The sequence below is a fragment of the Oncorhynchus clarkii genome, chromosome 12 (assembly GCF_045791955.1).
Source record: "Oncorhynchus clarkii lewisi isolate Uvic-CL-2024 chromosome 12, UVic_Ocla_1.0, whole genome shotgun sequence".
In the NCBI taxonomy this organism is placed as follows: domain Eukaryota; kingdom Metazoa; phylum Chordata; class Actinopteri; order Salmoniformes; family Salmonidae; genus Oncorhynchus; species Oncorhynchus clarkii.
Genome location: NC_092158.1, coordinates 95325155 through 95349537, shown reverse-complemented (window position 1 = coordinate 95349537; position 24383 = coordinate 95325155). Strand labels below are relative to the sequence as shown.

At 41.3% G+C, this 24383-nt stretch overlaps 1 protein-coding gene across 4 annotated transcripts; it reads right to left on the bottom strand.

Annotated features, from left to right (window-relative positions):
- Nucleotides 1-1163: 1163 nt before the first annotated feature.
- On the bottom strand, nt 1164-24034 carry LOC139421691 (monocyte to macrophage differentiation factor 2-like). 4 transcript variants are annotated; one of them, XM_071172791.1, is made up of 7 exons: nt 23928-24034; nt 18406-18487; nt 18125-18285; nt 4420-4494; nt 2644-2745; nt 2485-2554; nt 1164-2373 (listed from the first exon to the last, which is right to left on the bottom strand). In XM_071172791.1, the coding sequence occupies exons 1-7, from the start codon at nt 23954-23956 to the stop codon at nt 2191-2193; spliced, it is 702 nt and encodes a 233-aa protein (XP_071028892.1). In that variant the 5' UTR covers nt 23957-24034; the 3' UTR covers nt 1164-2190. The 4 variants fall into 4 exon arrangements, with proteins under 4 accessions (XP_071028892.1, XP_071028893.1, XP_071028894.1 ...); XM_071172792.1 differs by lacking the exon at nt 23928-24034 and adding an exon at nt 22609-22743 and having other exon boundaries at nt 2191-2373; XM_071172793.1 differs by adding an exon at nt 3083-3124 and having other exon boundaries at nt 2252-2554.
- Between the last annotated feature and the right edge of the window lie 349 nt (nt 24035-24383).

The following is a 24383-nucleotide window of genomic DNA, read 5'->3' as shown; positions in this document are numbered from 1 at the left end:
AAGGTACCACAGTATTACTCCTTAAAGGTGTCAGTATAAAGGTACCACAGTATTACTTATTAAAGGTGTCAGTATAAAGGTACCACAGTATTACTCCTTAAAGGTGTCAGTATAAAGGTACCACAGTATTACTCCTTAAAGGTGTCAGTATAAAGGTACCACAGTATTACTCCTTAAAGGTGTCAGTATTACTCCTTAAAGGTACCACAGTATTACTCCTTAAAGGTGTCAGTATTACTCCTAAAAGGTGTCAGTATAAAGGTACCACAGTATTACTCCTTAAAGGTGTCAGTATAAAGGTACCACAGTATTACTCCTTAAAGGTGTCAGTATAAAGGTACCACAGTATTACTCCTTAAAGGTGTCAGTATAAAGGTACCACAGTATTACTAATTAAAGGTGTCAGTATAAAGGTACCACAGTATTACTCCTTAAAGGTGTCAGTATAAAGGTACCACAGTATTACTAATTAAAGGTGTCAGTATAACGAGGTTGACTGTAGTGCAGGTCAGGTCTTCCTTCTGGTATTTGGAAGTTCACTGATTCCTGTCTCTAATTGTACAAAGACAGAGATCCTTCTGGTTGTTCACTGATTCCTGTTTCTAATTGGACAGAGGTCCTTCTGGTAGTTCACTGATTCCTGTCTCTAATTGGACAGAGATCCTTCTGGTAGTTCACTGAATCCTGTCTCTAATTGGACAGAGGTCCTTCTGGTAGTTCATTGATTCCTGTCTCTAATTGTACAAAGACAGAGATCCTTCTGGTAGTTGACTGACTTCTGTCTCTAATTGGACAAAGAGAAAGATCCTTCTGGTAGCTCACTGATTCCTGTCTCTAATTGTACAAAGAGAAAGATCCTTCTGGTAGTTCATTGATTCCTGTCTCTAATTGGACAGAGGTCCTTCTGGTAGTTCACTGAATCCTGTCTCTAATTGGACAGAGGTCCTTCTGGTAGTTCATTGATTCCTGTCTCTAATTGTACAAAGACAGAGATCCTTCTGGTAGTTGACTGACTCCTGTCTCTAATTGGACAAAGAGAAAGATCCTTCTGGTAGCTCACTGATTCCTGTCTCTAATTGGACAAAGAGAAAGATCCTTCTGGTAGTTCACTGATTCCTGTCTCTAATTGGACAAAGAGAAAGATCCTTCTGGTAGTTCATTGATTCCTGTTTTCTAATTGGACAGAGATCCAATTCAAATTTTATTGGTCACATACACATGGTTAGCAGATGTTAATGCGAGTGTGGTGAAATGCTTGTGCTTCTAGTTCCGACAATGCAGTAATAATCAACGAGTAATCTAACATTTTCACAACAACTACCTTATACACACAAGTGTAAGGGAATTAAGAATATGTACATAAAGATATATGGATGAGCGATGGCCATATATAACCCATATAAACATTATATTAAGTGGCATTGTTTAAAGTGACTAGTGATACATTTTAAATCAATTTTGAATTCTTAAAGTGGCTGGAGTTGAGTCAGTGTGTTGGCAGCAGCCACTCAATGTTAGTGGTGGCTGTTTAACAGTCTGATGGCCTTGAGATAGAAGCTGTTTTTCAGTCTCTCGGTCCCTGCTTTGATGTACCTGTACTGACCTCGCCTTCTGGATGATAGCATGGTGAACAGGCAGTGGCTCGGTTGGTTGTTGTCCTTGATGATCTTTATGGTAATTCATTGATTCTTGTCTCTAATTGGACAGAGATCCTTCAATTCACTGATTCCTGTTTCTAATTGGACAGAGATCCTTCTGGTAGTTGACTGATTCCTGTCTCTAATTGGACAGAGATCCTTCAATTCACTGATTCCTGTCTCTAATTGGACAGAGATCCTTCTGGTGTGGAACATACAGGCATTATATAATCAAAGCCTGTTTCCAGCATGTTGGTAACTGTAGTACTTCTACTAATAATTGTAAGAGTTGGATGTGGTGATGTCATCATGTAAACAGTCAGACCAGATCCCTGTTTAGCTAGCACCACGATAGGTGTGTGTCTCAGTGTCCAGGTGTGTACAGGACCAGATCCCTGTTTAGCTAGCACCACGGTAGGTGTGTGTCTCAGTGTCCAGGTGTGTACAGGACCAGATCCCTGTTTAGCTAGCACCACGGTAGGTGTGTGTTTCAGTGTCCAGGTGTGTACAGGACCAGATCCATGTTTAGCTAGCACCACGGTAGGTGTGTGTCTCAGTGTCCAGGTGTGTACAGGTGTCTCCAGATAGCGTAGTAGTGTGTAGCTGCTCCCATGGCAACGAACAGGTGCCAGATGGCGTGAGCGAATGGGACGACTCCATCGCTCTTAAAGAAGGCCACACCCACTATGTAGAAAATCCCACCCACCGCCAGCTCACTCAAACCTGCCCTGTCCGCCTGCAACAAACACACACACGATAAGGGTTTAGGGGATAAACTCCTTTGAAAGCTTGAACATTGACTTTAGGTAAATGTTTCTGGACAATCAATGGTGTGTGTGTGTGTTACCATGGACAGGATGACAAGAGCAGGCCCCGCCCCCATGACCACGTATCCTAGTAACTCCAACAGTTTATACCTGCAGGGAGTGACATCACCTGAGATTATTAACATCAGGGAGAGTGGTGTGTGTGTACGTGCGTGCGCGTGAGTGTGTGTGTGTGGTACCTCTCGTGGAAGTAGAAGACGTATGTGGAGCCGATAACTGCCATGATCCAGATAATCCATCGCATGTGACTCGACCACGGACCCAACTCCCTCAGCATCAACCTAGAAACACATGACCACATGACCCAACTCCCTCGGCATCAACCTAGAAACACGTGACCACGGACCCAACTCCCTCAGCATCAACCTAGAAACACGTGACCGCGGACCCAACTCCCTCAGCATCAACCTAGAAACACGTGACCACGGACCCAACTCCCTCGGCATCAACCTAGAAACACGTGACCACGGACCCAACTCCCTCAGCATCAACCTAGAAACACATGACCGCGGACCCAACTCCCTCAGCATCAACCTAGAAACACATGACCGCGGACCCAACTCCCTCAGCATCAACCTAGAAACACGTGACCACGGACCCAACTCCCTCAGCATCAACCTAGAAACACATGACCGCGGACCCAACTCCCTCAGCATCAACCTAGAAACACATGACCACGGACCCAACTCCCTCATCATTAACCTAGAAACACGTGACCACGGACCCAACTCCCTCATCATTAACCTAAAACACGTGACCACGGACCCAACTCCCTCATCATTAACCTAGAAACACGTGACCACGGACCCAACTCCCTCAGCATCAACCTAGAAACACGTGACCACGTACCCAACCCTCAGCATCAACCTAGAAACACGTGACCACGTACCCAACCCTCAGCATCAACCTAGAAACACGTGACCACGGACCCAACTCCCTCAACATTAACCTAGAAACACGTGACCACGGACCCAACTCCCTCGGCATCAACCTAGGGCGTGTACACACACACACACCTACCAGGGGGTGCACACACACACAAACACACACACACCTACCAGGGGGTGTACACACAAACAAATCAAATCAAATGTATTTATATAGCCCATTCGTACATCAGCTGATATCTCAAAGTGCTGTACAGAAACCCAGCCTAAAACAGACAGCAAGCAATGCAGGTGTAGAAACACACACACACCTTCCAGGGGGTGTACACACAAACACACACACCTACCAGGGGGTGTACACACAAACACACACACACCTACCAGGGGGTGTACACACACACACACACCTACCAGGGGGTGTACACACACACACACACACACACACACACCTCTACCAGGGGGTGTATACATAAACACACACACACCTACCAGGGGGTGTATACACACACACACACCTACCAGGGGGTGTACACACACACACACACACCTACCAGGGGGTGTACACACACACACACACACACACCTACCAGGGGGTGTACACACACACACACACACACACACACACCTACCAGGGGGTGTACACACACACACACACACACACCTACCAGGGGGTGTATACACAAACACACACACACCTACCAGGGGGTGTATACACACACACACACACCTACCAGGGGGTGTATACACACACACACACACACCTACCAGGGGGTGTATACACACATCTACCAGGGGGTGTACACACACACACACCTACCCGGGGGTGTATACACACACCTACCAGGGGGTGTATACACACACCTACCAGGGGGTGTATACACACACCTACCAGGGGGTGTATACACACACCTACCAGGGGTGTATACACACACACACCTACCAGGGGGTGTATACACACACACACACCTACCAGGGGGTGTATACACACACACACACACACCTACCAGGGGGTGTATACACACACACACACCTACCAGGGGGTGTATACACACACACACACACACCTACCAGGGGGTGTAGGAAGCAGCGATGAAGAAGTAGATGGCCATTCTGTCACACATGTGGAAACGCTGCTCCACTCTACTGTAGAGAGACACACAGTTAGTATACACACACAGTTAATACACACACACACACAGTTAATATACACACACACAGTTCGTATACACACACACACAATTAGTATACACACACACAGTTAATATACACACACACAGTTAGTATACACACACACACAGTTAGTGTACACACACACACACACACACACACACACACACACACACACACAGTTAATATACACACACACAGTTAGTATACACACACACACAGTTAGTATACACACACACAGTTAGTATACACACACACACACAGTTAGTATACACACACACAGTTAGTTTACACACACACACACAGTTAATATACACACACACAGTTTGTATACACACACACACACAGTTAGTATACACACACACACACACACAGTTAATATACACACACACAGTTAATATACACACACAGAGTTAGTATACACACACACACAGTTAGTGTACACACACACACAGTTAATATACACACACACAGTTAGTATACACACACACACAGTTAATATACACACACACACACAGTTAGTATACACACACACACACAGTTAGTATACACACACACACAGTTAGTATACACACACACACACACACACAGTTAGTATACACACACACACACACACACACACACACAGTTAGTATACACACACACAGTTAATATACACACACACAGTTAGTATACACACACACACAGTTAGTGTACACACACACACACACACAGTTAGTATACACACACACAGTTATTATACACACACACAGTTAATATACACACACACAGTTAGTATACACACACACACAGTTAGTATACACACACACACACACAGTTAATATACACACACACAGTTAGTATATACACACACACACACAGTTAGTACACACACACACACACACACAGTTAGTATACACACACACAGTTATTATACACACACACAGTTAGTATACACACACACACAGAGTTAATATACATACACAGTTAATATACACACACACACAGTTAGTATACACACACACACACACAGTTAATATACACACACACACAGTTAGTATACACACACAGTTAATATACACACACACACACAGTTAATACACACACACACACACACAGTTAGTATACACACACAAACACACACACACACACACAGTTAATACACACACACAGTTAGTATACACACACACACACACACAGTTAATATACACACACACACACACAGTTAGTATACACACACACAGTTAGTATACACACACACACAGTTAGTATACACACACACAGTTAGTATACACACACACACAGTTAATATACACACACACACAGTTAATATACACACACACTCACAGTTAATATACACACACACACAGTTAGTATACACACACACAGTTCGTATACACACACACACACAGTTAGTATACACACACACACACACACACAGTTAATATACACACACACAGTTAGTATACACACACACACACACACACAGTTAATACACACACACAGTTAGTATACACACACACACACAGTTAATATACACACACACAGTTAATACACACACACAGTTAGTATACACACACAGTTAGTATACACACACAGTTAGTATACACACACACAGTTAGTATACACACACACAGTTAGTATACACACACACAGTTAGTATACACACACACAGTTAATATACACATACACACACACAGTTAATATACATACACACACACAGTTAATATACACACACACAGTTAGTATACACACACACACACACACAGTTAGTATACACACACACACACAGTTAGTATACACACACACAGTTAGTATACACACACACACACAGTTAGTATACATACACACACACAGTTAGTATACACACACACACACACAGTTAATATACACACACACACAGTTAGTATACACACACACAGTTAGTATACACACACACAGTTAGTATACACACACACACAGTTAGTATACACACACACACACACACACAGTTCGTATACACACACACACACAGTTCGTATACACACACACATACAGTTCGTATACACACGCACACAGTTCGTATACACACACACACAGTTAGTATACACACACACAGTTAGTATACACACACACAGTTAGTATACACACACACAGTTAGTATACACACACACAGTTAGTATACACACACAGTTAGTATACACACACAGTTAGTATACACACACACAGTTCGTATACACACACGCAGTTAGTATACACACACACACACAAACAGTTAGTATACACACACACACACAGTTAATATAATCACACACACAGTTAGTATACACACACAGTTAGTATACACACACACACACACACACACAGTTAGTATACACACACACACACAGTTAATATAATCACACACACAGTTACTATACACACACACAGTTAATATACACACACACAGTTAGTATACACACACACAGTTAGTATACACAGGTATTATACACACACAGTTATATTCACCGTTATTATACATGGTTATTATACATGGTTATTATACACATGGTTATTATACACGTGGTTATTATACACGTGGTTATTATACACGTGGTTATTATACACGTGGTTATTATACACGTGGTTATTATACACATGGTTATTATACATATGGTTATTATACACATGGTTATTATACATATGGTTATTATACATGGTTATTATACACGTGGTTATTATACATGGTTATTATACACATGGTTATTATACACATGGTTATTATACATATGGTTATTATACATGGTTATTATACACCTGGTTATTATACACATGGTTATTATACACATGGTTATTATACACATTGTTATTATACATATGGTTATTATACATGGTTATTATACATGGTTATTATACACCTGGTTATTATACACATGGTTATTATACACATGGTTATTATACACATGGTTATTATACACATTGTTATTATACATATGGTTATTATACATGGTTATTATACATGGTTATTATACACCTGGTTATTATACACATGGTTATTATACACATGGTTATTATACACATGGTTATTATACATATGGTTATTATACATATGGTTATTATACATGGTTATTATACACATGGTTATTATACACATGGTTATTATACATATGGTTATTATACACATGGTTATTATACATATGGTTATTATACATATGGTTATTATACATATGGTTATTATACATGGTTATTATACACATGGTTATTATACACATGGTTATTATACATGCTTATTATACACATGGTTGTTATACACATGGTTATTATACATGGTTATTATACATGGTTATTATACATGGTTATTATACACATGGTTATTATACACATGGTTATTATACATGGTTATTATACACATGGTTGTTATACACATGGTTATTATACATATGGTTATTATACACATGTTATTATACATGGTTGTTATACATGGTTATTATACATGGTTATTATACATGGTTATTATACACATGGTTATTATACATATGGTTATTATACATATGGTTATTATACATGGTTATTATACACATGGTTATTATACACATGGTTATTATACATGGTTATTATACACATGGTTATTATACATGGTTATTATACACATGTTTGTTATACACATGGTTATTATACACCTGGTTATTATACACATGGTTATTATACATATGGTTATTATACATGGTTATTATACATGGTTATTATACACATGGTTATTATACACATGGTTATTATACATGGTTATTATACACGGGTATTATACATGGTTATTATACATATGGTTATTATACATGGTTATTATACATGGTTATTATACACATGGTTATTATACACATGGTTATTATACACATGGTTATTATACATGGTTATTATACATGGTTATTATACATATGGTTATTATACATATGGTTATTATACATGGTTATTATACATGGTTATTATACACATGGTTATTATACATGGTTATTACACATGGTTATTATACACATGGTTATTATACATGGTTATTATACATGGTTATTATACACATGGTTGTTATACACATGGTTATTATACACATGGTTATTATACATATGGTTATTATACTCATGGTTATTATACACATGGTTATTATTCATGGTTATTATTCACATGGTTATTATACACATGGTTGTTATACATGGTTATTATACATGGTTATTATACATGGTTATTATTCACATGGTTATTATACATGGTTATTGTACACATGGTTATTATACACATGGTTATTATACACATGGTTATTATACACATGGTTATTATACACATGGTTATTATACACATGGTTATTATACACATGGTTATTATACATGGTTATTATACACATGGTTATTACACATGGTTATTATACACATGGTTATTATACACATGGTTATTATACACATGGTTATTATACACATGGTTATTATACACATGGTTATTATACACGTGGTTATTATACATGGTACACATGGTTATTATACACATGGTTATTATACACATGGTTATTATACATATGGTTATTATACATGGTTATTATACATGGTTATTATACACATGGTTATTATACACGTGGTTATTATACATGGTACACATGGTTATTATACACATGGTTATTATACACATGGTTATTATACACGTGGTTATTATACATGGTACACATGGTTATTATACACATGGTTATTATACACCTGGTTATTATACACATGGTTATTATACATGGTTATTATACATGGTTATTATACACATGGTTATTATACACCTGGTTATTATACACATGGTTATTATACATATGGTTATTATACATGGTTATTATACACATGGTTATTATACATGGTTATTATACACATGGTTGTTATACATATGGTTATTATACATGGTTGTTATACATATGGTTATTATACACCTGGTTATTATACACATGGTTATTATACACATGGTTATTATACACCTGGTTATTATACACATGGTTATTATACATATGGTTATTATACATGGTTATTATACATGGTTATTATACATGGTTGTTATACATGGTTATTATACATGGTTGTTATACATATGGTTATTATACATGGTGATTATACACATGGTTATTATACATGGTTGTTATACATATGGTTATTATACATGGTTATTATACATGGTTATTATACACGTGGTTATTATACATGGTACACATGGTTATTATACACATGGTTATTATACACATGGTTATTATACATGGTTATTATACATGGTTATTATACATGGTTGTTATACATGGTTATTATATACATGGTTATTATACACATGGTTATTATACATGGTTGTTATACATGGTTGTTATACATGGTTATTATACATGGTTATTATACACATGGTTATTATACACATGGTTGTTATACATATGGTTATTACACATGGTTATTATACATGGTTATTATACACATGGTTATTATACACATGGTAATTATACATATGGTTATTATACACATGGTTGTTATACATGGTTGTTATACATGGTTATTATACATGGTTATTATACACATGGTTGTTATTATACATGGTTATTATACACATGGTTGTTATACACATGGTAATTATACATATGGTTATTATACACATGGTTGTTATACATATGGTTATTACACATGGTTATTATACATGGTTATTATACACATGGTTGTTATACACATTGTAATTATACATATGGTTATTATACATGGTTATTATACATGGTTATTATACACATGGTTATTATACACATGGTTATTATACACATGGTTATTATACACATGGTTAGCTAGCTTTTTCAAGCAGAAATTTGCTTCTTGCAACACTAACTCAAAAAAGTTCTGGGACACTGTAAAGTCCATGGAGAATAAGAACACCTCCTCCCAGCTGCCCACTGCACTGAAGATAGGAAACACTGTCACCACTGATAAATCCACCATAATTGAAAATTTCAATAAGCATTTTTCTACTGCTGGCCATGCTTTCCACCTGGCTACTCCTACCCCTGTCAACAGCACTGCACCCCCAACAGCAACTCGCCCAAGCCTTCCCCATTTCTCCTTCTCCCAAATCCATTCAGCTGATGTTCTGAAAGAGCTGCAAAATCTGGACCCCCACAAATCAGCCGGGCTAGACAATCTGGACCCTTTCTTTCTAAAATTATCTGCCGAAATTGTTGCCACCCCTATTACTAGCCTGTTCAACCTCTCTTTCGTGTCGTCTGAGATTCCCAAAGATTGGAAAGCAGCTGCGGTCATCCCCCTCTTCAAAGGGGGGGACACTCTTGACCCAAACTGCTACAGACCTATATCTATCCTACCATGCCTTTCTAAGGTCTTCGAAAGCCAAGTCAACAAACAGATTACCGACCATTTTGAATCTCACCATACCTTCTCTGCTATGCAATCTGGTTTCAGAGCTGGTCATGGGTGCACCTCAGCCACGCTCAAGGTCCTAAACGATATCTTAACCGCCATCGATAAGAAACATTACTGTGCAGCCGTATTCATTGATCTGGCCAAGGCTTTCGACTCTGTCAATCACCACATCCTCATCGGCAGACTCAACAGCCTTGGTTTCTCAAATGATTGCCTCGCCTGGTTCACCAACTACTTCTCTGATAGAGTTCAGTGTGTCAAATCGGAGGGTCTGTTGTCCGGACCTCTGGCAGTCTCTATGGGGGTGCCACAGGGTTCAATTCTTGGACCGACTCTCTTCTCTGTATACATCAATGAGGTCGCTCTTGCTGCTGGTGAGTCTCTGATCCACCTCTACGCAGACGACACCATTCTGTATACTTCCGGCCCTTCTTTGGACACTGTGTTAACAACCCTCCAGGCAAGCTTCAATGCCATACAACTCTCCTTCCGTGGCCTCCAATTGCTCTTAAATACAAGTAAAACTAAATGCATGCTCTTCAACCGATCGCTACCTGCACCTACCCGCCTGTCCAACATCACTACTCTGGACGGCTCTGACTTAGAATACGTGGACAACTACAAATACTTAGGTGTCTGGTTAGACTGTAAACTCTCCTTCCAGACCCATATCAAACATCTCCAATCCAAAGTTAAATCTAGAATTGGCTTCCTATTTCGCAACAAAGCATCCTTCACTCATGCTGCCAAACATACCCTTGTAAAACTGACCATCCTACCAATCCTCGACTTTGGCGATGTAATTTACAAAATAGCCTCCAATACCCTACTCAACAAATTGGATGCAGTCTATCACAGTGCAATCCGTTTTGTCACCAAAGCCCCATATACTACCCACCATTGCGACCTGTACGCTCTCGTTGGCTGGCCCTCGCTTCATACTCGTCGCCAAACCCACTGGCTCCATGTCATCTACAAGACCCTGCTAGGTAAAGTCCCCCCTTATCTCAGCTCGCTGGTCACCATAGCATCTCCCACCTGTAGCACACGCTCCAGCAGGTATATCTCTCTAGTCACCCCCAAAACCAATTCTTTCTTTGGCCGCCTCTCTTTCCAGTTCTCTGCTGCCAATGACTGGAACGAACTACAAAAATCTCTGAAACTGGAAACACTTATCTCCCTCACTAGCTTTAAGCACCAACTGTCAGAGCAGCTCACAGATTACTGCACCTGTACATAGCCCACCTATAATTTAGCCCTATCAACTACCTCTTTCCCAACTGTATTTAATTTATTTATTTATTTTGCTCCTTTGCACCCCATTATTTTTATTTCTACTTTGCACATTCTTCCATTGCAAAACTACCATTCCAGTGTTTTACTTGCTATATTGTATTTACCTTGCCACCAAGGCCTTTTTTGCCTTTACCTCCCTTCTCACCTCATTTGCTCACATTGTATATAGACTTGTTTATACTTTATTATTGACTGTATGTTTGTTTTACTCCATGTGTAACTCTGTGTTGTTGTATCTGTCGAACTGCTTTGCTTTATCTTGGCCAGGTCGCAATTGTAAATGAGAACTTGTTCTCAACTTGCCTACCTGGTTAAATTAAAGTAAAATAAATAAATAAATAAATAATACATGGTTATTATACACATGGTTATTACACATGGTTATTATACACATGGTTATTACACATGGTTATTATACACATGGTTATTATACACATGGTTATTATACACATGGTTATTATACATGGTTATTATACACATGGTTATTATACACATGGTTATTACACATGGTTATTATACACATGGTTATTATACACGGTTATTATACACATGGTTATTATCCACATGGTTATTACACATGGCTATTATACACATGGTTATTATACACATGGTTATTATACATGGTTATTATACATGGTTATTATACATGGTTATTATACACATGGTTATTACACATGGTTATTATACACATGGTTATTATACATGGTTATTATACACATGGTTATTATACACATGGTTATTATACACATGGTTATTATACACATGGTTATTATACATGGTACACATGGTTGTTATACACATGGTTATTATACACATGGTTGTTATACACATGGTTATTATACACATGGTTATTATACATGGTACACATGGTTGTTATACACATGGTTATTATACACATGGTTGTTATACACATGGTTATTATACACATGGTTATTATACATGGTTATTATACACATGGTTATTATACATGGTTATTATACATGGTTATTATACACATGGTTATTATACATGGTACACATGGTTGTTATACACATGGTTATTATACACATGGTTGTTATACACATGGTTATTATACACATGGTTGTTATACATGGTTATTTTACACAGTTATTATATGCTACATAGTTATTATACACACCGTTATTATACACAGTTATACACGGTTATTATACCTAGTTATTATACATGGTTATTATACACATGGTTATTACACATGGTTATTATACACATGGTTATTATACATGGTTATTATACACATGGTTATTATACACATGGTTATTATACACATGGTTATTATACACATGGTTATTATACATGGTACACATGGTTGTTATACACATGGTTATTATACACATGGTTGTTATACACATGGTTATTATACACATGGTTATTATACATGGTACACATGGTTGTTATACACATGGTTATTATACACATGGTTGTTATACACATGGTTATTATACACATGGTTGTTATACACATGGTTATTATACACATGGTTATTATACATGGTACACATGGTTGTTATACACATGGTTATTATACACATGGTTGTTATACACATGGTTATTATACACATGGTTATTATACATGGTTATTATACACATGGTTATTATACATGGTTATTATACACATGGTTATTATACATGGTACACATGGTTGTTATACACATGGTTATTATACACATGGTTGTTATACACATGGTTATTATACACATGGTTGTTATACATGGTTATTTTACACAGTTATATACATGCAGATATTATACACGCAGCTATGCTACATAGTTATTATACACACCGTTATTATACACAGTTATACACGGTTATTATACCTAGTTATTATACATGGTTATTATACACACAGTTATTATACTCGGTTATTAGAAACATTTAGTGATCTCACTTTAATGTTGCAGTGTGTTGCTGACGCTAGGAGTTGGCCTGATTCTGATCTCACTTTAATGTTGCAGTGTGTTGCTGACACTAAGAGTTGGCCTGATTCTGATCTCACTTTAATGTTGCAGTGTGTTGCTGACGCTAAGAGTTGGCCTGATTCTGATCTCTTTAATGTTGCAGTGTGTTGCTGACGCTAAGAGTTGGCCTGATTCTGATCTCTTTAATGTTGCTGTGTGTGCTGACGCTAGGAGTTGGCCTGTTGATCTCACTTTAATGTTGCAGTGTGTTGCTGACGCTAAGAGTTGGCCTGATTCTGATCTCACTTTAATGTTGCAGTGTGTTGCTGACGCTAGGAGTTGGCCTGATTCTGATCTCACTTTAATGTTGCAGTGTGTTGCTGACGCTAGGAGTTGGCCTGATTCTGATCTCACTTTAATGTTGCAGTGTGTTGCTGACGCTAGGAGTTGGCCTGATTCTGATCTCTTTAATGTTGCAGTGTGTTGCTGACGTTAGGAGTTGGCCTGATTCTGATCTCACTTTAATGTTGCAGTGTGTTGCTGACGCTCGGAGTTGGCCTGATTCTGATCTCACTTTAATGTTGCAGTGTGTTGCTGACGATAGGAGTTGGCCTGATTCTGATCTCACTTTAATGTTGCAGTGTGTTGCTGACGCTAGGAGTTGGCCTGATTCTGATCTCACTTTAATGTTGCAGTGTGTTGCTGACGCTAGGAGTTGGCCTGATTCTGATCTCACTTTAATGTTGCAGTGTGTTGCTGACGCTAGGAGTTGGCCTGATTCTGATCTCACTTTAATGTTGCTGTGTGTGCTGACGCTAAGAGTTGGCCTGATTCTGATCTCTTTAATGTTGCTGTGTGTGCTGACTGGTAAAGCGCAGGAAGCATATTCAGCTCTTGGTGTAGCCAACAGTGTCAGTTATGATAAGGTTAAAACGTCCGTTACAGATTTACCAACTGGTTCCTGAGGCTTAACGTCAACGATTTACAACTTTAAAAAAGGCTGATTAACAGACTCATGTTGAGTTTACGCCAGTGTTATCTTCATAGTTTAAATCGCTGGTGTTCCGCCTCTGCGGTTCCGACTTTCCAGGGGCTGTGTGATCTGATTATGCTAGAGAAATTTAAAGGACACAATCCCTGATCGTATAGCTACTGTACGTACATTAAGGAAGGAAAAGTTAAGACTGTCTCTGAAGCTGCGGTTTTGGTGGACGAGAATGTTTTGACTCACGAAAGTGTCTTTGCAGAGCCCTGTATTCAGAGTGAGTGGGTGCATTCGGGGGGAGATTTGGGCCCTGCCCACTCAGACACTGGTCCACGGGTTCCATTCATCTAGGGTTGAGCCTGGCTCCCGTGGTAAAGCTGACTTCAGTCAAGAGTGTCACTACTGTCAGGGTTCCGATCATTAGAAAAACCTTCTCAGGGCTGAGAGTAAATTCAGTACTCCTGCTAAAGTTAACCATAAGCCTATGGCGTTAGCAGCACCTGTCCCACATCAGTTCACTCCTGTCACTCCGTCTCAGGCCCAGGGGCATGTGAAAGTTCCAATTGATCCAGACTATTTACCTTTCATTACGGAGGGTTTTAGTATCTCTGTTAGGAAGTAACGACCCAGTGCCATTGAAGATCCTGAGACACAGGTGCCTCTGAGTCGTTTGTGTTGGAGTCTGTGTTACCCTTCTCTGCTGAGACTGATTCAGGGACTAGTGTTCTAATTAGGGGAATAGTGTTCTAATTAGGGGAATAGTGTTCTAATTAGGGGAATAGTGTTCTAATTAGGGGAATCGGTTTGAACACTCTGTGTGTTCAATGTGTGTAAATATAATCAAGAATTAGAACAATGACTGTCTGTTCCTTGGTAGAAATGAAAGAACTTATCATCAGACTGGCTAGAATGCTTCTACACAGGAAGACCTTGGCTCGTCATAAATTATATTAAATTGGTAGGGAGACGATGTGGGAAGGCTTGAGATACTGCCTTTGTACCAGGGTGGGAGAAGAGACGGAACAGTTCGAAAACGAATGACGTCATTTTCAGTTTATAACCTGTGGTGTTAGGGTTACCAGAATAAAACCCTGTGGTAAACTGTATCGTGTTCAGTACTCTCCAGAATAAACGCTAGTGCAGTTTATAACCTGTGGTAAACTGTATCGTGTTCAGTACTCTCCAGAATAAACGCTAGTGCAGTTTATAACCTGTGGTAAACTGTATAAACGCTAGTGCAGTATAACCTGTGGTAAAGTACTCTCCAGAATAAACGCTGCTGATCGATTTTGAGACTGGTCTCTGTCCATTTTATGCAAATAAGGGTCTTACAAATTCTTAGGAGTGGGCAGAGTGTTTAATTAAATTAGTTAAATAAAACATAAAGGAATTTAATTCCTGTAACAGAGATGAACCTGGAAAAGATTCCCCTAAGCAAGCTGGTCCTGGGGCTCTGTTCACAGGACAGCAACACAATTAGGACAGCAACACAATTAGACCCAACCAAATCACGTGAAAACAAAAATATATTTACTTTGGAAAGAATTAACAAAAAAACAGAGCAAACAAGAATGCTCTTTGGCCCTAAACAGAGAGTACACAGTGGCCTGACAACTGTGACTGACCCAAAATGAACAGAAGCTTTGACTATGTACTGTGAGCATAGCCTTGCTATTGAGAAAGCCTGTCTTCTCTTGAGAGCCAACAGTGACCTATGTGCTCACTGCCCACATAATGATGTGGAAACTGAGCTGCACTTCCTAACCTCCTGTCCAATGTATGGCCATATTAGAGACACACATTTCCCTCAGATTACACAGATCCACAAAGAATTTGAAAACAAATCCAATTTTGATAAACTCCCATATCTACTGGGTGAAATACCACAGTGTTCAATCACAGCAGCAAGATTTGTGACCTGTTGCCACAAGAAAAGGGCAACCAGTGAAGAACAAACACCATTGTAAATACAACCCATATTTATGCTGATTTATTTTCCCTTGTGTACTTTAACCATTTGTACATCGTTACAACACTGTATAAAGACATAATATGACATTTGAAATGTCTCTATTCCTTTGGAACTTCTGTGAGTGTAATGTTTACTGTTCAGTTTTTGTTGTCTATTTCATCTATTTCACTTGCAATGTAAACATATGTTTCCCACACCAATAAAGCCCCTTAAATTGAATTTGAAATTGAGATAAAGACCGAGATACTAACTAGAGGTGTCTGATGTTCCAGACCACGGTGTGAAACAGAGAGACAAACCGGAGGTGTCTGATCAGAGAGACTAACCGGAGGTGTCTGATGTTCCAGACCACGGTGTGAAACAGAGAGACAAACCGGAGGTGTCTGATCAGAGAGACTAACCGGAGGTGTCTGATCAGAGAGACTAATCGGAGGTGTCTGATCAGAGATACTAACCGGAGGTGTCTGATCAGAGATACTAACCGGAGGTGTCTAATCAGAGATACTAACTGGAGGTGTCTGATGTTCCAGGCCACGGTGTGAAACAGAGAGACTAACCGGAGGTGTCTGATCAGAGATACTAACCGGAGGTGTCTGATCAGAGATACTAACCGGAGGTGTCTGATCAGAGATACTAACTGGAGGTGTCTGATGTTCCAGGCCACGGTGTGAAACAGAGAGACTAACCGGAGGTGTCTGATCAGAGAGACTAACCGGAGGTGTCTGAACAGAGAGACTAACCGGAGGTGTCTGATCAGAGAGACTAACCGGAGGTGTCTGAGCAGAGATACTAACCGGAGGTGTCTGATCAGAGAGACTAACCGGAGGTGTCTGATCAGAGATACTAACCGGAGGTGTCTGATCAGAGATACTAACTGGAGGTGTCTGATGTTCCAGGCCACGGTGTGAAACAGAGAGACTAACCGGAGGTGTCTGATCAGAGAGACTAACCGGAGGTGTCTGATCAGAGAGACTAACCGGAGGTGTCTGAGCAGAGATACTAACCGGAGGTGTCTGATCAGAGAGACTAACCGGAGGTGTCTGATCAGAGATACTAACCGGAGGTGTCTGATCAGAGATACTAACCGGAGGTGTCTGATCTTCCAGGCCACGGTGTGAAACAGAGTGGAGGAGATGAATAGACCACTAAGCCCCGCCCCGTACAACCAGGCAGCAGCAGCCTGCCATTGGTCCACAGACAGGAAGTAGAGTACAGACCCGCCCACCAGGCTGGGGATGATCCAGAGCTGTGGAGGATCATGGGTAAACAAGATATTATGGGTAGAACCAGGTACAGCAGGGTGAACAGCAGCTGTGTTTCCAGAGATAAGAGATGAATCTGTAGACAGGTTGTGTGTGTAACTCACTCCATGTGTGGCACAGTTGGCAGCGTGTTCGTAGTCTGTAGGCTCGTATCTCCTACTGGATGGAACTCTGCCATTCATGAACCTGGAACACACACACCCAGGATACTGTACATGTTGAATGTGTCTCCTGGCCTCTATAAGTAGTGTCAGACTGTGTCAGGTACTGCTGAGCTCTGACATCCACGTTAAAACCTTACTTGGGCTCTATGCATAGCAGCCCATGCTTGTATGTGTGTGTGTGCGTGTGCGTGTGTGTGTGTGAGAGACGGTCATTCAGAGGGGATTTACAGAACACCACTGTAATCCACATCACGTTATCTGAGTTGATCTGCCTGCCGTCCGCATGGCTACAGCCTCGTCTCTATGACAACCACAGGGCAGGTCCGAGTGTGTCCATTTTCTGATGTCTCTGTGTGTGTGTGTGTGTGTGTGTGTGTGTGTGTGTGTTTATGTCTCTGTCTTTAATCAGCAGTAAATCTCTCAATCCCGGTTTGAGAGAGAGGCACATCTGGACATGTTATGAAACCACATTTCGTAAGTCAACACACACACACAAACATCGCAGGTTTCAGGGTAGTGCTTGCTGGACGCCAGGTCAGCTGTGCGTTATCTGATTCCACACAGGGTCCCTCAGGCCTAGCAGAAGCTGTGTGACAGGGTAAGGTTCAGGGTAGCTATTTACTTCCATGTTGTGGTTGGTTAGTTGCCTCATTCCACATATTGTGTTAAGTCTATATAAGTATTTTCTCTAAATCCCTTTCAGTATTATTCAGCTCATAAAGGTTTTAGTTACATAGAGGTACAGGATGTGGAGGCTGCTATAACAGACCTTACTCAGCTCATAAAGGTTTTAGTTACATAGAGAGGTACAGGATGTGGAGGCTGCTATAACAGGCCTTACTCAGCTCATAAAGGTTTTAGTTACCTAGAGAGGGACAGGATGTGGAGGCTGCTCTAACAGGCCTTATTCAGCTCATAAAGGTTTTAGTTACCTAGAGAGGGACAGGATGTGGAGGCTGCTCTAACAGGCCTTATTCAGCTCATAAAGGTTTTAGTTACCTAGAGAGGGACAGGATGTGGATGCTGCTCTAACAGGCCTTTTGCTGGAGCAAAAGCCTAGACTACCAGAGAGGATGGTTGGTCTCACTGTGGTCCATCACTGTCCTAGACTATCAGTATCTCTTCAGTAGCAGAGTGAGAGGATGGTTGGTCTCACTGTGGTCCATCACTCTCCTAGACTACCAGTATCTCTTCAGTAGCAGAGTGAGAGGATGGTTGGTCTCACTGTGGTCCATCACTCTACTAGACTACCAGTATCTCTTCAGTAGCAGAGTGAGAGGATGGTTGGTCTCACTGTGGTCCATCACTGTCCTAGACTATCAGTATCTCTTCAGTAGCAGAGTGAGAGGATGGTTGGTCTCACTGTGGTCCATCACTGTCCTAGACTATCAGTATCTCTTCAGTAGCAGAGTGAGAGGATGGTTGGTCTCACTGTGGTCCATCACTGTCCTAGACTATCAGTATCTCTTCAGTAACAGAGTGAGAGGATGGTTGGTCTCACTGTGGTCCATCACTCTCCTAGACTACCAGTATCTCTTCAGTAGCAGAGTGAGAGGATGGTTGGTCTCACTGTGGTCCATCACTCTACTAGACTACCAGTATCTCTTCAGTAGCAGAGTGAGAGGATGGTTGGTCTCACTGTGGTCCATCACTGTCCTAGACTATCAGTATCTCTTCAGTAGCAGAGTGAGAGGATGGTTGGTCTCACTGTGGTCCATCACTGTCCTAGACTATCAGTATCTCTTCAGTAGCAGAGTGAGAGGATGGTTGGTCTCACTGTGGTCCATCACTGTCCTAGACTATCAGTATCTCTTCAGTAACAGAGTGAGAGGATGGTTGGTCTCACTGTGGTCCATCACTCTCCTAGACTACCAGTATCTCTTCAGTAGCAGAGTTAGAGGATATTTGGTCTCACTGTGGTCCATCACTGTCCTAGACTATCAGTATCTCTTCAGTAGCAGAGTGAGAGGATGGTTGGTCTCACTGTGGTCCATCACTCTCCTAGACTACCAGTATCTCTTCAGTAGCAGAGTGAGAGGATGGTTAGTCTCACTGTGGTCCATCACTCTACTAGACTACCAGTATCTCTTCAGTAGCAGAGTGAGAGGATGGTTAGTCTCACTGTGGTCCATCACTCTCCAGTCACAAATGACCTTGACTAACCTGTACCCCCGCACATTGACTCGGTACCCCCTGTACCCCCGTCTCCACATTGACTCGGTACCGGTACCCCCTGTATATAGTCTCCACATTGACTCGGTACCGGTACCCCCTGTATATAGTCTCCACATTGACTCTGTACCGGTACCCCCTGTATATAGCCTCCACATTGACTCTGTACCGGTACCCCCTGTATATAGTCTCCACATTGACTCGGTACCGGTACCCCCTGTATATAGTCTCCACATTGACTCTGTACCGGTACCCCCTGTATATAGCCTCCACATTGACTCTGTACCGGTACCCCCTGTATATAGTCTCCACATTGACTCTGTACTGGTACCCCCTGTATATAGCCTCCACATTGACTCGGTACCGGTACCCCCTGTATATAGCCTCCACATTGACTCTGTACCGGTACCCCCTGTATATAGCCTCCACATTGACTCGGTACCGGTACCCCCTGTATATAGCCTCCACATTGACTCGGTACCGGTACCCCCTGTATATAGCCTCCACATTGACTCTGTACCGGTACCCCCTGTATATAGTCTCCACATTGTTTGTGTTACTTTTAGATTTATTTTTAATTACTAAATATTTTCTTTACCAACATATAGTCTCAAGGGCGTTATTGTTATGTACTTTTCTTGTGTTACTTTTAGATTTATTTTTAATTACTAAATATTTTCTTTACCAACATTGCAGTTCAAGAAATAGAGTCAAGGGCTTGTAAGTAAGTATTTCTCGTTAAGGTCTACCTACACCTGTTGTATTCAGCGTATGTGACACACAACATGTGATTTGATTCTGTCAGCTAATGGACAACAGGCGTGTGTGTCTCAGTGAGCCTGAAGGGACAAAGGCTCTGATCAGAGAAAGCATTGTTATTGTCCAAAAGAGGGGCACTCTGCCTCCAACTCTGCCTATATCTCCCCCTCCATTCTCTCACTCCCTCTCTCTACCTCCATCTTCCCCCTCTTTTTCTCTCCCCACTCTCTCCTTCTCTCTCCTTGTCTTTCTCTATCATTAGTGTGAGCGGCCAAGGCTGATCTAACGACCCTCCTATGGTATCAGCGTTATAATGGAGCACACACACTAGGGGGGTGGCTGTGTCTACCTCGGCTGGGCTTGAACTTTCACCTGCTCTCTCTCTCACATTCCGCTTGTTGCGTTAGAATGGGAAACTATAATCTACAGCAGTGAACAGAATGTTAGTAATGCTGAATATCAGACGTGGTGTCTGATCCACCGGGTCTTTAAATCTAAGAGGATCTGTTTCTGAATCCTGCTAGTGGCAACACACACACACACACACACACACACACACACACACACACACTTGTCCCCAAGCGCATCGGTGCACATGGCTTCACATCAGCTAGCAAAACACCTAACTCCAACCGTCAACCAACCTAACCCAAACCGTCAACCAACCTAACCCCAACCGTCAACCAACCTAACCCCAACCGTCAACTAACCTAACCCCAACCGTCAACCAACCTAACGCCAACCGTCAACAAACCTAACCCCAACCGTCAACCAACCTAACGGCAACCGTCAACCAACCCAACCCCAACCGTCAACCAACCTAGCCCCAACCGTCAACCAACCCAACCCAACCGTCAACCAACCCAACCCCAACCGTCAACCAACCCAACCGTCAACCAACCCAACCCCAACCGTCAACCAACCTAACCCCAACTGTCAACCAACCTAACCCCAACCGTCAACCAACCTAACCCCAACCGTCAACCAACCTAACCCCAACCGTCAACCAACCTAACCCCAACCAACCTAACCCCAACCGTCAACCAACCTAACGCCAACCAACCTAACCCCAACCGTCAACCAACCTAACCCCAACCATCAACTAACCGACAAACAACAATATTAGTTAAGTAGTTCAATAAAACGTCACTTTATCAAACAGAACTTTATCAGAGATATTAATTCCTCTGTCTAGAATAATATTCTGCCTACCTTCCATATCGGCTATTCTTAAAGTCCATACCGGAGACAGCATGTAGGGTTAACCCTAACCCTAACCCTACCTTCCATATCGGCTGTTCTTAAAGTCCATACCGGAGACAGCATGTAGGGTTAACCCTAACCCTAACCCTACCTTCCATATCGGCTGTTCTTAAAGTCCATACCGGAGACAGCATGTAGGGTTAACCCTAACCCTAACCCTACCTTCCATATCGGCTGTTCTTAAAGTCCATACCGGAGACAGCATGTAGGGTTAACCCTAACCCTAACCCTACCTTCCATATCGGCTGTTCTTAAAGTCCATACCGGAGACAGCATGTAGGGTTAACCCTAACCCTAACCCTACCTTCCATATCGGCTGTTCTTAAAGTCCATACCGGAGACAGCATGTAGGGTTAACCCTAACCCTAACCCTACCTTCCATATCGGCTGTTCTTAAAGTCCATACCGGAGACAGCATGTAGGGTTAACCCTAACCCTAACCCTACCTTCCATATCGGCTGTTCTTAAAGTCCATACCGGAGACAGCATGTAGGGTTAACCCTAACCCTACCTTCCATATCGGCTGTTCTTAAAGTCCATACCGGAGACAGCATGTAGGGTTAACCCTAACCCTACCTTCCATATCGGCTGTTCTTAAAGTCCATACCGGAGACAGCATGTAGGGTTAACCCTAACCCTAACCCTACCTTCCATATCGGCTATTCTTAAAGTCCATACCGGAGACAGCATGTAGGGTTAACCCTAACCCTAACCCTACCTTCCATATCGGCTGTTCTTAAAGTCCATACCGGAGACAGCATGTAGGGTTAACCCTAACCCTACCTTCCATATCGGCTATTCTTAAAGTCCATACCGGAGACAGCATGTAGGGTTAACCCTAACCCTAACCCTACCTTCCATATCGGCTGTTCTTAAAGTCCATACCGGAGACAGCATGTAGGGTTAACCCTAACCCTACCTTCCATATCGGCTGTTCTTAAAGTCCATACCGGAGACAGCATGTAGGGTTAACCCTAACCCTACCTTCCATATCGGCTGTTCTTAAAGTCCATACCGGAGACAGCATGTAGGGTTAACCCTAACCCTAACCCTACCTTCCATATCGGCTGTTCTTAAAGTCCATACCGGAGACAGCATGTAGTGTTAACCCTAACCCTAACCCTACCTTCCATATCGGCTGTTCTTAAAGTCCATACCGGAGACAGCATGTAGTGTTAACCCTAACCCTAACCCTACCTTCCATATCGGCTGTTCTTAAAGTCCATACCGGAGACAGCATGTAGTGTTAACCCTAACCCTAACCCTACCTTCCATATCGGCTGTTCTTAAAGTCCATACCGGAGACAGCATGTATTTATCTGTTTCTCTTGTTACTGTTCTCAACTAGTGAGACGGATTTCCCTGTGCGTCTGAACACAAACAGGAGCTGGGTGGGAGGGAGGGAAGGACTCACATACGCTGCTGTTACTCTGTTAATTATCTATCCTGACTAACCCTACCATGTGTACCACACACTGGGAGGGAGGGAGGGAGGGACTCACATACGCTGCTGTTACTCTGTTTATTATCTATCCTGACTAACCCTACCATGTGTACCACACACTGGGAGGGAGGCACTCACATACGCTGCTGCTACTCTGTTTATTATCTATCCTGACTAACCCTACCATGTGTACCACACTGCTAACCATGTGATCATTAACATCTGCTAACCATGCGACCATTAACATCTGCTAACCATGCGACCATTAACATCTGCTAAC

What these genes read in the sequence shown, in the direction of transcription:
- LOC139421691 (XM_071172791.1), bottom strand. Translation starts at nt 23,956, where the DNA reads ATGGACTTTAAGAACAGCCGATATGGAAG. An exon ending in TGGAAGATCAGACACCTCCG is followed by an intron (nt 4,495 to 18,124) that starts GTTAGTATCTCT and finishes GTCTCTCTACAG; the next exon opens with TAGAGTGGAGCAGCGTTTCC. An exon ending in GCTGCTTCCTACACCCCCTG is followed by an intron (nt 2,746 to 4,419) that starts GTAGGTGTGTGT and finishes ATGTGTTTCTAG; the next exon opens with GTTGATGCTGAGGGAGTTGG.